Below are 14,984 nucleotides of genomic sequence, written 5' to 3'. Positions count from 1 at the left end.
AATCAATCAATCAATCAATCAATCAATCAATCAATCAATCAATCAATCAATCAATTTAAATATTATTACTGAGTTAGAACTCTATTCTTATTTAAATGTAACAAGTGCTCTATTAAGATCACCACAGGTAAAGCCACACTACAAAAAATACTCTTCTTACTTGGTATTTCTGTCTTTTTTCCAGTCCAATTATCTAAACATTCTTACATCAAGATGCTTTTACTAATGAAAATTACATATTTTTTCTTGATTCCTGGGGGAAAAATTTAAATGAATTGAGTTTTTGCTTGAAACAAACTAAATTATCTGCCAATGGATTAGAAAAATAATCTTGTTTCTGTTTGGGACAGAAACAAGATTCCAAACAGAAACATTTTTTCTTACCCCATTGGCAGATATATTTGCTTGTTTTAACCAAGGACTCACTTCAATTTCATTTTATTTTCCAGAAAAGAAGAAAAAATATCTAATGTAATTTAACTTATCTGGTAAATGCATCTTGATTTAAGATTTTTTGATATATTAATACTAGAAACAAGACAACAATACTAAATGACAGCATTTTTTCCAGTGCACACAAGGCAAAAAGTAAAAAAAAAAAAAAATTATTTCTATGTCTAGCATGGCTTTATGGTATTGAGTCTATAAACATAAATACAAATGCAAAAAATGGCAAGTGTATGACAAAAATAGTCTGCAATTTGGCCTTCTGGCACCCTGCTATGCATCATCAATCTACACCTTTGTTATTGTTTTGAAAGGTTTGCGACCTCTAGCGGCGAAAAAATACATAGTGTAGCTTTAAGATTATATGAGTTTCAAATCAACTCATATAATGAGGGGGGCTTCAGTATGTATTTGTTCACATTTGGTGAGAAGTAAACAAAACAAAAAAAATATATTATATGTATTATTAAAAATGTAAAAAATTTTTTACAATCATTCTTTAAATGTTGGGGTCATATTGACCGTGCGGTTCAATAGGGTTAAGTGGTTAACTAACCCTGTAAGCTTTTGAGGTTGTGTGTGTGTTTGTGTGCACATAGCGCTGTTTCGTTCCGCTTTTGGCGCTATTCCCCGGCCTAAAATCTAGTACTGCCACCTTGCGTTGACATCGTGAAACTGCACGATTTGTAAATTATCCGTGGGGCCACACATAATATAGTTTAATAGACAAGCCGCGGGCCGTTGGAAATTCATCCCCGGGCTGGACTTTGGACACTCCTGATGCATAGAATGAGCTTGGAATCATGGAACTTGTCATATCTGATTTAATATATAAATATAAATTTTTTTTTTGGGGGGGGGGGGGGGGGGGGGGGGTATTTCTATTGGGGAACTAAAAATGGTTAGAAAACCAATGGTTGCGAAACCCCCGTTTGGAACCTTTATTTTTAAGAGTGTACCAAGCTCCTGATGATTTATATGGTAAAAGTTTAGCAATCATGTCATGCGTGTGGGTTTGCAAAAGGTATGGTCTACTGAAATAGTTTCCGAATCAGTTCGATTCATTCGGACAGTTCATTCACGCACTGAATCGTTTCTCACACCGTAAACGGGAAAGCCTACTTTATAAGACAGAAAACAAAAACAGAGCTTGATGAGGTCATATTTACCCATGAAACCATACTGGCAAATGTCTTCTATTGTCCGTGTGTCCGCGGTGCAGCTTTTAGGTTAAACGAGCAACACAAGGTAAAGACAATTTATATTCACAGCTATATCTATTCTAGAGTGTCAATGTCATAAAAAGTATCAAAACGTGGATACACTTTTGGTACTTAGGCCTAGGCTATAATTGGTTGAACTTTTAATTGGACTGTGACAAGTTCCTAATTCTGAACGCTCAGTGGCGCTGTGTTCTTATAAATCACTCGTCTTGACTACAACAGCTCATTTAGCCTACAAGAAGCAGCAGAAAATAAATAAATATTTTTTTTAAAAGTAGCAGAAAAATAAAAATTAATTAAGACGTAATTCATACAAAGTCTAAATGTAGGGATTTATTTGTTTATTAGTTGAAGTTTTAGCGAGATGTTTGGATTGAAAATTTTAAATCATAAAATAAAACGGAGAACAAAAGCACACACACACACACACACACACACACACACACACACACACACACACACACACACACACACACACACACACAACACACACACACACACACACACACACACACACACACACACACACACACACACACACACACACACACACACACACACACACACACACACACACACACACACACACACACACACACAAAGAGGAATTGAAGCTAATATAATGTTGTCCTGAGTTCTCAGTAATTCGAGAGATTGTAATGAAGAGGTTATTCTCCTCATACCATATGTGGCCATTGCATGAGCTTGCTTGCTAATATTTAATTTATTTGACCTCTTCACAAAACATTAAATGAATGCATGAGCAAAAAATAAAGACAAATATAATGGCCAGAATCCATGCTATAATTATTTATGTTACATGTAAATGATTTTTCTTTGGGTCATGCTTTTTTTTTTTTTTTTTTTTAGTTTAGCCATTTGTTCCAAGGTTTTATAGAGTTAATAGATCTAAACTACACTTCCCATGAACATCCGCGGCACTTTACGGCAGAGCTGACGTCACACGCTGTTACATGTGGATAAGCGATCTGTTCTTCTGTAGCATAACGTTTGAATTTCGTGAACGGTCGCGGTTTACTTGTAGTTAGTTAACGCAGCATTTTTAAAGTGTCGAAGCTAAGCGGCCACAGTTCAGTTAACTTATATGGAGCGACATAAGCCCGCAATTATTTAGAAAAACAACTGCAGCCATCTGAACTTGCTAGCCTGTTCGCTAGCAAAGGGAACGAAAGTAAGTTTATTATAATTGTTCACGTGCCACTCTGAATTATGATGCTGTTTTCGGTAACATAAACGCATGTGATAACTGTCATTTATGAAAATCATCCTTGTTCTGATGACACTGCCAAATATGCTAATTTGTTAATTGTAGTTTGGAAAATGGTTTGTTTTTATTTTATTTATGAAAATCATCCTTGTTCTGAGGACACTGCCAAATATGCTAATTTGTTAATTGTAGTTTGGAAAATGGTTTGTTTTTATTTTATTTTGCAGTTTGGGCATATGGTTACTAATATACTTATAGATATATGTGGGGAATTTTTTGGAAACAAACTATACATACACATGAACCACAATGCATTAGCATAACTTGTATACAGTCATTTATAATGCCTTTTTAATTTCCACAGGAGAAAGCTAAATGTCATGGAGAACTATAGAAAAGCACGCACCGTTGAGCAGCCCTGCCCGTGTCCGTTCCCCGACCTGCCCAGCAACACTCCAGAAGTTCGAGTAAAGGATGGCAGCAAAATCCGCAGCTTGATGAGGTTTGCTTTAAGCCGTATGGAGGAGAAAGCACCTTCAACAGATCACCCAGGCACCCGTGAAGGCTCAGAGGTGAGCGTTGGGTCGGGGGAGAATCTATGCCGCCAAATCGTGTTCACAGGTGTGGGTCCGAGCGTGGCTAAAGCCATCACATGCGTGGAGATCACGAAACGCCGTGTTCCCGGCCTACACCAATATACCAAGCTGGCCTACCGCACAGTTCAGGAGGTCTGGGAACCCCTGGAGCCTGAGGCTGGGTTGGACAGTCTCACAGTCAGCAGAAATGTACCGAGTGTATGGGTTCTGCTGTCCAGAGACTCACTTGATAGGAACCAGCCGGGTTACCAAGCGCCAGGTTCTTTTGATGCCTTTTGGGCTCAGGCTCTCAAAGATGAAGCAGCAACCCCAAGAGATGAACAGAGAAGGAAGAGGGGAGGAACAGGGGTTGGAAGGGCAGAAGGGGGTGGCAGAGGAAAGGGTCCGCGCAAGCACTTGGGCCGACCTGTAAAAAAACCCACATAAACGTCATGCAGGAGGTGAGCAGGAATTAATGAATGTTGAACTTCCTGCCACAGCCGTAGCTTTGTTTATACTGACTGACACATTTTGATGGGGAATATTCAGTGCCACATCTAATAAGCAGATTTTGGAGAATATAGTCGTAAAATAGTTGTTCAGTCCCAGAACAGTTCACCCAAACTAAAAACACTGTCATGATTTATTCACCCGCATGCCATTAAAATGTGGGGAACACAAAAGGAGAATTTTTGAAGGGTTTTTCTGCAGCTCCTTTCCGTACAACAATGCTCAGCTGTGATCATGTTTGTCAAGCTCCATAAAAGTGGTTCATATGACTTCTGCACTATAATCTAAGTCTTCTAAAGCCGTACAGTAGTTTTCAATTAATATTTTAATTTGAATCCCTTCTGCACATAAAGCATTCAGAAGACTTTGAATATAACACACAAGTTAAAGAACGGACCACTTTTATAATGCATTTTGGAGCTTGACAGATTTGAGGGTGTGTAAATAAAACGACAATTGTTTTTAAAAAAATGAGAAATGACAATTTTGTTTCTTTCTTTTTTAGGTTAACAACTCCTTTAAATACATTAGACAGAAAGGCCTAAAACTAAATTGCCAGATTGAACTATTGTGCCAAAGAGACTAGAATGGGGTATTTTCCTTTTTTATACATCAGCATGTTTTTCTGTTAAAATATCTTATTGCGACAATTCTTCTGTAGGTTTCTTTAGAGATGATTGGTTTTTCAGCATATATGGTATACATTGTTTAAAAACTTGTTAGAAATGTATAGATTGATCCAGTTTGATGATCATATATGTTTAAATGGATAGGATATTTTTCAATTTAGAGGAGTTGCTGCTGTTCAAACCATATTGGGGTAAAAATACACCATTAATTTGATCTTTGTATTATATGAGTGCAGATTTGGTTAACAGATGAAGTGCCAGGCTAAGTTTTTCATATCAGAAGAATAAAAATAGCCTGTGTCATCTTTTGCCTCCATTATTTTATGCAAAGGAAAGGAAATTGTTATTTTGAATACCAAATATGTCTGCAGAAAATATACAAATTTGGGCTTAAAGGGCTCTGACAAACGCCAATGTTTTTTTTTTTTTAATGGTTCAGCTTACAAAGTCTAAAGGCATCTAGATGTTGTATTGGGAGTTATATATATATATATATATATATATAAGTTCAAATGGAAACATGTTATTTCATCAGATTTGGGCATATCAGCAGCAGAGGAGAACTAAAATTAATTTCTAAATGAATTTCATGTTTCCCCAGCAAAGACTGATTATTTTAGTAAATTAGAAAGAGAGTGAACACTAGAGATGTATGGAGTTTTATGTTAAATTTTCTTTTGGAAGTCCTTTTTTGTGAATTTGAGAAAAGAGAAGTTCAAACAGTAGAATTGAAAGTTGCGATGTGTGGATACAAACAATGGTCAGTTCTGTGGCAGATAAACATGTAATATGGAAAATATACTGTTTTGAAACTGAATTATTTTGAGTGAATAAAGTGTAGATTCTTATGAAGGTGTTGGTGAATTTCTACATTTGTTATGAAACCTGTTGATCTTAAGACCCAAACCTTTCCAGCATCGTATGCAAAACCACATAGGGCGAGGAGAGAAGGATTTTGAATGTCAAATTTTTTCTTTTACCGAAAAAACAGAGAATGCACGGCTTATTCTGTTCGACTAGAGGACGAGCGCAGATCTAGATATTCTGTTCGAGTAGAGGAAGAGCGCTTATCTTGATATAAGGTAGGATATTTTTTCATTACATTTGAGTCTATAAAAATGCATAAATGTTTCTGTTCTTCTTTCAAAAGTGGTCTAGCACTATAACAATATGTAGACTAATATTTATCTTCAGAAGGGAATCTAATTAAAAAAGCTATGCAGAATAATTTGATAGAAATGCCAACACATGACAACATCAGTTTATTTGGATGAAAAAAAAAGCTTTAACACAGCCTCCTAAATATTAACTGATATCAAAAGGTTTTGTTTATAGTGCTTAGTACACTTTGTATGACATTATAAAATCTCAATACATTTGCTGAAAAGTAGACTAAATGTTGTTTATCATCAGGATTATGCTTCATATATTCTTCTGGATAGATATAAAATGTCAAGTTTTCGGTTTATTAATTTAATACATTTTCTTGCTTGTTCAGACCTAACTTTCCACCAAAAAATATTAAGCAGCAATTTTCATTTTTCAAAAAGGACTATAGTGTAAATAATGTTTCAAATGTTATTTATATTATAGTCTAATTTTAAATGTTTCTTGAGCACCAAATCAGATTTCTGAAAAATTGCGACACTGAAGACTAATGAAAATTGCCATCACATGTAAAATTCAAAAGAGAGATTTTAAATTGTAATGATATTTAACAATATTACTTTTTACTGTTTTTTTTTTTTTTACCAAAACCAAACGTAAAAAGAACCTGCAAATGAGAGACAAAATATATTGAAAGCAGGTGTTTTACATAGTAGTCTTGTTTCAGCACTTGTTTGACTAACTGTAACAAGTTTTTCAGTTGAAAAATGACATATTGTCTTCCTTTTGTCTGCATGTGAATTTTGTACACTGAACACTGGATCAACTTGAGTGTTCTTACACATCCACAAAATAATTAGTCAATTACTCCTTTTTTTTCTTTCTTTTTTTGGCTGCTCAGCACACATCAGTGCCTTACCAGCTTCCCTAGTCACTCATCGAGGAGCTGCATAGGCAGAATACGCAGTCATGTTGACTGTTCTGTTGACCATTTTTATGTTTAGCCAAGGTAAGTAACTATTTAATGTGATTACTTGGGATCCACTAATACCAGTTGAATATTTTGAACTCCTGGGGGGGTGTTCCAGAAAACAGGTTATGTGCCATACCTGGGTATGTTTAAGAGTAAGCGAATAACCTCAACTTTTGGTTCCAAAAATGGAGGTAAGGTTCAGGGTCTGTAAGTAGCCATAGCTACTCCAGAGCAGCTCACGATGCAGGGTTAGTTTGCTTAAGAGGTACTCAGATGCATGTTATATAATAAATATAGTTATATTACTATAGCTAAATGTTATATAGTTATAATATACAATATATATTAATTCTAAAGCACTATTATAACAAGGTGATGTTTAATTGTCAATTAAATTCAAATATATTAGTTACTATTTATTGTATTGTCATGTCGCGTATGGATCTGCATTCAATTAATTAGCATCAAACAAACAATATGATCCTTATTCTCAATGACTAAAGATTACTTATTAAACGAAAAGATTGAAAAAATGACCAAATAGGTGGCAGCTAAGTAGGTTATGTAAATCAACATTAAACAAAAGAAGAAGGAAGTAGAATGGTTTAGTTTCCATGGTGAATTGATTCGTTGCTCTGTTGAGAATGGTTTGGGTGTAAACCGGGAACATACTACATAAACACTTGTGTGAACTTACTCCTGGATGCGTTTTTGGAACCAGCATGAGTAAGCAAGGGTAGGGTTAATCAACCGTGAGTTTGGGGTATATGTGATGGAGAGTTAACCTTGCTTTTTGGAATACTCCCCGGATTGTGCTCAAGTCCTACCCTTAAAATCAATGTTACAAATATTACAATTGGCAGTCTTTCTTTTTTATTCATGTTTAAAACACATTCAAATCTTTGACATTGACCAAAGTGATCTCATGAGAATACGTGTGTATTTTTGCGTAAAGTGTGATTCTACAACGTCGATTTACTTACATTTTCATACACACTAAAGCGTACAATACTGACGTATTGACAGCAAAAACGTACAATACTGACGTATTGATTCACTAAAACGTACAATATTGCCGTATTGACATATCCAAGTGTGAACGTGTACCAGCTCCCTGCTAAATTGTGACATCAATGTTTTGTTTCTATTGTATTCAATTGTCACATAAATACATGTTTTCAGTTGCTTTTATTAAATGCATTTTTACTAATCTACTTAATATAAATTAACATTTTGCTCTGTTCGTGACTTCTGCTGCAAACTCATTTCGGATGATTAGATAATGTTAAAGAAGACTGCATTTTAAAACCTTAAGATGAATATCATTTCTGCAATCGTTTAACCGTAAAACAAAAAAGGCGTTTCTCCTATTCAAGCAACTGACGATCATAAGATGCACCAAAACACAACATAAATTCACAAAACACATACATTTTATTCGTTTGCTGTAATCCAAATCTTTAGAAACCATATGTTTGTGAGGAACCGATCTAAATTCAGCCCTTTATCCAGTGATCTTCATCTCCATTCTCATCAGTGACCGTAAACGTCAAATCCCGCGCTCTTTGTGATGAATTCAAAATTCATATAAAAAAATCGCGCCCTCATGAAGCGTTACGACATGATTTACGGCAGTGGCATTGAACGCCTGCTTCATCACAGATTGTAACATGCCGTGTTTCAGTCAATTTGAATTTGAAATGGGAAACGCGCGCCGCCGCCTTCACAGAGTGAAGCCGGATTAATATTTTCATTGATTAATAACTTACATTCTGCTCTGTACCTCATACAAAATGATTATATACCACCAAAGATGACTGCGACTGCAACACATCGTCATTTGAACTACTTTTGGTACCACTTTTGACATTTTTGCAATAAATAAATTATTGTGATTACACTGGTCTGTTTGTTATGCTCTTATCTAGAACAGTACGTAGTTTTAATAAATGGTTAGGGGTAGGTGTAGGATTAGCCGTTCAAAACATCTTTTTAATGCTATATTGTTACTAAAATCGTCCATTTCCAACACATTTCTGTCCGTTACGTTTTATTCTCTGTATATTCTGTATAAAATTGGTATGTTTAGGTTTGGGGGTAGTGTCAAGGGATCTTGTATTAATCCATAAAATTGTTAAAGGGGAAATTATACAGATATCTTTCATATAACAAAAAAAATTTGAATCTTTACTCGTATAAATATTTTAAGCTTTTTAGCTGTAAAAACGTAATAATGCTACGTTTAAATGTTGCCGATACGTCCATTTTCTACGTTTTAGCACTTCTCAATGTACAAAAACGTACGTTTTGTCTCTTTAAAGTTACGTATTATTAATATCTACATATTAACAATGAGACCAGGCTGCATTGACAGTGGTCAAATCATGTCAAAGTGCAATCATGTCATCATTTAAGTGTTCTCAGAGACATGATGATATTGATACCAAGAACTAGTATTTACCATCCATTATTATTTTGAGTATAACAGAGTAGTATTGGTGCATCAGTAGTGATTACCATTGGCTGAAAATAAATTGGATTAAATAGCGAAACAAATGCTGATTTATGATAATTGGGCTGTTGAACTTTCACAGGGCTTTCAATGGACAGTCGTGGGACGAGGTTCATCACTGCATTCCCTGAGAATATTGCTGCTTATTATAAAAAGACCACGAATCAACTTAAAATCACCACCCTCCACCCAAAAACTACGGTCACTATCACCTATATGGACACCGGCAACGTCACCACCACTGAAGAAATGAACTGTGGGACCGTTTTGACAATGTATTTGACCAAGGAGGTTGAAGAATACCAGTTTGAATCTTCCAATAAGTCTTTTCTAATCACCAGCAATAAAAATGTCACAGTTCTTGCCATGAGTGGATGGGAGGGGCGATTCCAGTCTCGTATTGTCCAGCCTGAACAAAATCTCGGAACGGTATATCAGGTCCCTGCTCTGAATTACACAAAGATATCCTCGTCCATTAACCCTTTAATGACATCGGATTTCGGATTTCTCCCTTTTAGACTGATGATTATTAATGCAGAGGACAGAGGCAACAATGTCACCATCAAACAGGTTGACAAAAGTGGTCAGATCCAGGCAGTTAATATAACGCTCGGTCCTTACGAGCTTTTCCAGTTTCAGATTAATAACACGGTGAGAGAAATAAATGCAACGGGCAAAGTGGCTGTCCTTGTGACCCATCCGTGCTTTGACAGCAAGGACTGCAAATGCAACATGGTGGTGAACCAGCTCCAACCCCCAGTGTTGGTCGACGACATTCCAGACAGATTCCTCGTGCCCCCAATCTTCGGTGCCAAACAGCTACTTGTGACAACAAATCAGTCCTTCAAATTCTGTCAGGGTTTTTTTTGTGATGATTATGGTGGTATTTTGGTGAAAAATTCTACAGACATCCTGCCTTTACTCCCACAACTTATAAACGAGACTTCGCTTATTTCTACCACTGCGCATGTTTCCCTCCAATTAATCAGTCCTGGAATCATTCTAGACCTTATTCCGACAAGCATGTTCTCTGGCTGCTATCTGTTAGATTTTAATTCCTCACAGAGTGGGGCTTTGGTGATTGCTAATACATCCAGCACTGATGATGTGCGAATGAATTATGAGTCTTTGCCCTCAGGCACCAATTGGAGCGTTTTGGCTGGCACAGGTTATTCGTGGGCTCTGGTGGTGGCACAAGACATGGGCACTATCTGGCATCCTACCTCAAAGATTGGTGTATATATGATAGAGTACTTGGAGTCCAACAATATCTACGGGAGCCCAGCAATAGCTATAAATAAGGACCTAGGTAAGTCTGTTGTGATGTTTAACCATAACAATTATATTCTACACATATTTACTGAGACTGTTTTGAATTAATTAATTTTGTATACTGATTAATATCAATCTAAAGATATTTTATGTGTATTATATGTTAATTCAAAGCATATATATATATATATATATATATATATATATATATATATATATATATATATATATATGCACAGTGGTGTTTTGAATTAATTACATTATATGCTCATTCAAATTAATAATATATATAACCTGAATATTGCATGCTACTAAGACTTATTCAGGTTAATCGGTTGGCAGCATGTTAAGCTAATTTGCTAATTGGTTAGCACAAGGAAAAAGGTTCAATACCAACTGAATACCAAATATTTGTTTGTGTGTGTTTAGATCCTAATGGTTGTCTGGTGACTCCGGAGATGTTTGTAGTTGGTCAAGAGGAAATGAGCTGGTTCAAGTCCCATAAGTACTGCTTGGAAAACGCTGATCAGTTTGCCAGGATCATCGATGAAGAGACAATGGAAAAGCTGATTTTGAACGCGACACTCAAAGAACCCGTGGATGGCTGGATCAGTCTGCGGCGCGGCCTCTACTCAAGAGAGTGGTACTGGAAAAACGATGACGGTTTCTCACCCACTGTGAGCTACACTTACTGGGGGCCTGAACAGCCTGAACAGCCTGAGAAAGGCTTGTGTGCCTCAGTTTCCCTGGACCCCAGCAAGTATTTCACGTGGAAGAGCGCACGCTGCTGTTCTAAAAAGAAACCTGTTTGCTTTAAAACCACAAAATATCTCCAATACCTTTCTCGCGATCCTGAAGTATACTTGTAATTGTAATTTACTCCAAATATATGTTTTGCTGTAAGGATCAATCGAGAAAATAGAATCATTTTCATGCTCAACATTAATCTGTCTATATAGTTATGCCCCTATAGATGTAATGTTATTTGATGGGCAATGACTTTAGTTTGGAAATATCATTAGAGATGGCAGTAAAAGGAAAAACTTTACTGTTAACTTTTTTCTTTTTAAGCTATAAATAGGACTATTATTGGCCTATTGGAAGTTAATGTTCAAGTTGAGATGCATTTTGAGGTGTATTCAGATTTAAACTGTGAAATTATTAAAGAATGTTAATAGAACTAAAATGAGTCCTTTGATGAGACTTTTTTTGTGAAGTTCTGTAGAGCGTTTAAACAAAAAAATTATGCCATAGGTTTTATTTGATATAAAAAATTATAATACTGCCAAGTCACTCAAACAAGTTCAAATTGTCTTCAGTCAACACAAAATCATAATTTACCATTTCATTTCTTATTTCAAACAATTGGTGCATATTATTTTAAAAAAATTGATGGATAAAATAAAGTCCCAAATCTGTGTTTTTTTTTTTTTGTGAGGCAAAAAAATCAGGGGGGAAAAAACTCTTTGTGAATTGTGATGAATGGTGTTCAATGCTGACTTGACAAGTGTCAAGAAGACAGATATATATATATTATATATTATATATTTATTTATGTATATATATATGTATATGTATTATCCTAGTTTAAGACAAAATTATGTAAAATTCTTCGTCTTTTCCAACCCACTGCATTTTTTTTATTTCATTTTCAAAAATTTTATTTGACACTTAGATATTTGTGTGAACGAAGTGTGTGGATTTTAGTCATTACCCCCTGGTTTCACAGACAAGTTCCAGACTAACATGCATGTTTGAGCGGTTTTAACTGAAAGCAACTTGCACGGACAAATCTTAAAATATGTCAGTGCCATTGTTTTGTCTCAAGATGCACACCAGTAATGCTTTTTCTAAGGCACATTTTTAAAAGCTACTTAAATGTCCTAATTGAACTAAGGTTTAATCCTGTGTAAATCTAAACCCTGTCTATGAAACCAGGCCTATAAGTATTATATTAGTCACTTGAGTAGATTATCCAGTCAGGTGGTCAGACAAAGATGGAAGTCAGAGTCATATGGCTCACCTCAAAACAGGAAGTTTTATTTTTAAGACCGTGTATTTATAACACATGGAACAAGAAACAGCTTTGAAGACCAGAGTGCTTTGAATATTTGGGCAATACATTTGTGTCTTGTCAGTGGTCCACGCTGCTGAACCTCCTTTTGATCACCCAAGCTCCCACACCCAGAGCCAAAAGCAGCTTGGTCCCCAACGCCAGAGCAAGAAGCAGCACAAGGAGAGAGAAGGAGCTCTTTGCGGTTAAGCTCTCTGGGCTGGGGGGCAAAACATAGAGAGTGGCTTGATCCTTCCCCAAAGAGTTTGAAGCCGCACAAATGTACTGTCCTCCAGGTTTGACATCCAGTAGTTGGCTTGATGTGCGAAATTGCCCGTTAGCCTCCTGAGAAAGTGAGAACGAAGTGTCTCCCTCTAGAACACCATCTGTTGCGATCCACTGAACATCAGGAAGAGGGGAACCCTGAACGTGACACACGGCTTTGAAGCCAGATGCTTCACTCCCCTCAGCCGACAAACTCAGGATTCGTGGTGCAGCTGGTAATGAGCAATAAAAACAAAGCGTGTCACAATTTAAGTTTGAATTGTATTCCCCATAGGAAACTGAATTGGAATTTAACAGGACATTGAATTTACTGAATTGCGGAAGGAATGAGTTCTAATACCCGTAAACGAGTATTTGTACTTCCAGATTCTTCCTCCTGAAGTCAATAGATTTTTTTTTCTAACTGCCTGAAATAAGGTCGTGATATAGACAAGCCCAAAATATTTTCACATTTTATGCTAAAACATAAAATACACCCATAATACCCCACTCATGATTTTTTTAAGCTTTTATGTGTCTTGGGAAAAAAAGCGGTAGCTAAAAGGGACTACAAAGGTTGTCTGGGATATTAAATGTCATTACATCAAACAGGTAAACTTATCTAGCTACTTGTCTGATTTTTTCAGCATTGTTGTGTTTTGCAATCTATTCTAACTCAAAATTTCCACCGTGTAGATGTTATATTAAGATTGAAAGAGTTTTTGCCAAATATGTTGTAGTTTATTTATACTTTGTACTTTTTTTCAATTCAAAATTCATAAAAGATTATATTGATAAACCAAACTGGTAAGAGTCATAAAGTTTTGTAGGACACAGATCTTATGTTCTGCAATAATCCAAAAACCAAAGGAAAAATCCAATTGGGTTTTTGTCAGGGAACCAGGTTGATGCTAACTTCTGGATTGGTCTACAAAAATAGCCTACTGAAACGCTCTATTAAGAGAAATTCAAACAGGCATTCGGAGAAACTAAGTGCTCTTCCACCTTGGGCTATAAATTTCATTCTTATTGGTCTTTGAACAACCAATCAATTTGCTGTTAGAGTTCATTTGTTCAGATTTTTCTTTTTAACAAAAGATGTTGATTCAGGAAGCAAAGTTTTGGTCAATGTTACAATATATTTCCTTTCCCACTTAAAAGCATGTTAAGACATCAGATGGGAAAATACAGAAGTCAGATGATGTTTTTTCTTACCCTCCACTCGTAGACGGGTTCCCAGCGTGTTTTCAAAGCTTGTATGAGGGTGCCCCGGTAACTCTACCCGGCAGTAGTAGCGGCCACTATCCTTCAAGGTCACGCTGTTGATCCTGAGTGAGACGTCATGGTTTCGGTGGTTGCCCTCCAGGCGGAAGCGCTGGTCCTGGTCGGGCTTTGATTGGCACTGCTGGCTGTTGTTCAGGCTCGTGCAGCGGAACAGAAGTGTGGCAGCCCGTCCGTGGCCCAGGGTCCACACCACATGCATGGAGGTGGGATGGGTGTGGTGCGGGTGGCTGAAAGAGCAGGGCAGCACTACCGGGTACCCCTCAATCGCCCGGACCTCAGTTGGTGCCTTTATCAACCAGCCCTCATCGTCTTTGGCTATAGCTAGAGAAATATGTTTATAAAGGAAATCATTCAAATAGGTACTTTTTAAAGTAAAGTAATTTTCTCACCTGCACCTTGAAGGACTACCAGCAGACCGAGAGTTTTACTGAACCGTTGCATGTCCATTGCAGACATTTATGATTCATTATGAAAAGGAAAAAAAATCTACTTGCAACATGTTCCTATTTCTGACTCACCATCACACATTACTGACTTCATGCATCTATAATAATTTCTATCTATCTATCTATCTATCTATCTATCTATCTATCTATCTATCTATCTATCTATCTATCTATCTATCTATCTATCTATCTATCTATCTATCTGTCTGTCTGTCTGTCTGTCTGTCTGTCTGTCTGTCTGTCTGTCTGTCTGTCTGTCTGTCTGTCTGTCTGTCTGTCTGTCTGTCTGTCTGTCTGTCTGTCTGTCTGTCTCAATATTTATCCTTCTATATTATTATAATGATTTTTTTTATATTTTTTCCTTTTACTGAAACACTAAAGAATTATGGTGAAAACTGTCTGTACCTCTTACTGAGAGAAAGCACATGTTATCAGTACACTCTTAAAAAAAAAAGGTTCTA

The 14,984-nt window shown here is 36.4% G+C and overlaps 3 protein-coding genes across 3 annotated transcripts; 2 read left to right on the top strand and 1 right to left on the bottom strand.

Annotated features, from left to right (window-relative positions):
* Positions 1–2,615: 2,615 nt before the first annotated feature.
* On the top strand, positions 2,616–4,981 carry rpp25l (ribonuclease P/MRP 25 subunit-like). Its single transcript, XM_079836596.1, has 2 exons — positions 2,616–2,862; positions 3,263–4,981. Exon 2 carries the CDS (start codon positions 3,279–3,281, stop codon positions 3,918–3,920), a length of 642 nt encoding a protein of 213 aa, XP_079692722.1. The 5' UTR covers positions 2,616–2,862; positions 3,263–3,278; the 3' UTR covers positions 3,921–4,981.
* A 1,637-nt stretch (positions 4,982–6,618) lies between these two features.
* LOC307138347 (uncharacterized protein) lies at positions 6,619–11,658 on the top strand. Its single transcript, XM_079836594.1, has 3 exons — positions 6,619–6,728; positions 9,287–10,513; positions 10,906–11,658. Exons 1-3 carry the CDS (start codon positions 6,689–6,691, stop codon positions 11,343–11,345), a joined length of 1,707 nt encoding a protein of 568 aa, XP_079692720.1. The 5' UTR covers positions 6,619–6,688; the 3' UTR covers positions 11,346–11,658.
* Positions 11,659–12,610: 952 nt separating this feature from the next.
* LOC307138614 (sialic acid-binding Ig-like lectin 15) lies at positions 12,611–14,524 on the bottom strand (the record flags this gene model as incomplete). Its single annotated transcript, XM_079837044.1, has 3 exons — positions 12,611–13,026; positions 14,009–14,398; positions 14,467–14,524. 3 exons carry the CDS (start codon positions 14,522–14,524, stop codon positions 12,611–12,613), a joined length of 864 nt encoding a protein of 287 aa, XP_079693170.1.
* Positions 14,525–14,984: the final 460 nt, after the last annotated feature.

Source organism: Gobio gobio (assembly GCF_949357685.1).
Source record: "Gobio gobio genome assembly, chromosome: 15".
Classification (NCBI taxonomy): domain Eukaryota; kingdom Metazoa; phylum Chordata; class Actinopteri; order Cypriniformes; family Gobionidae; genus Gobio; species Gobio gobio.
This window is presented reverse-complemented; position numbering and strand designations above follow the sequence as displayed.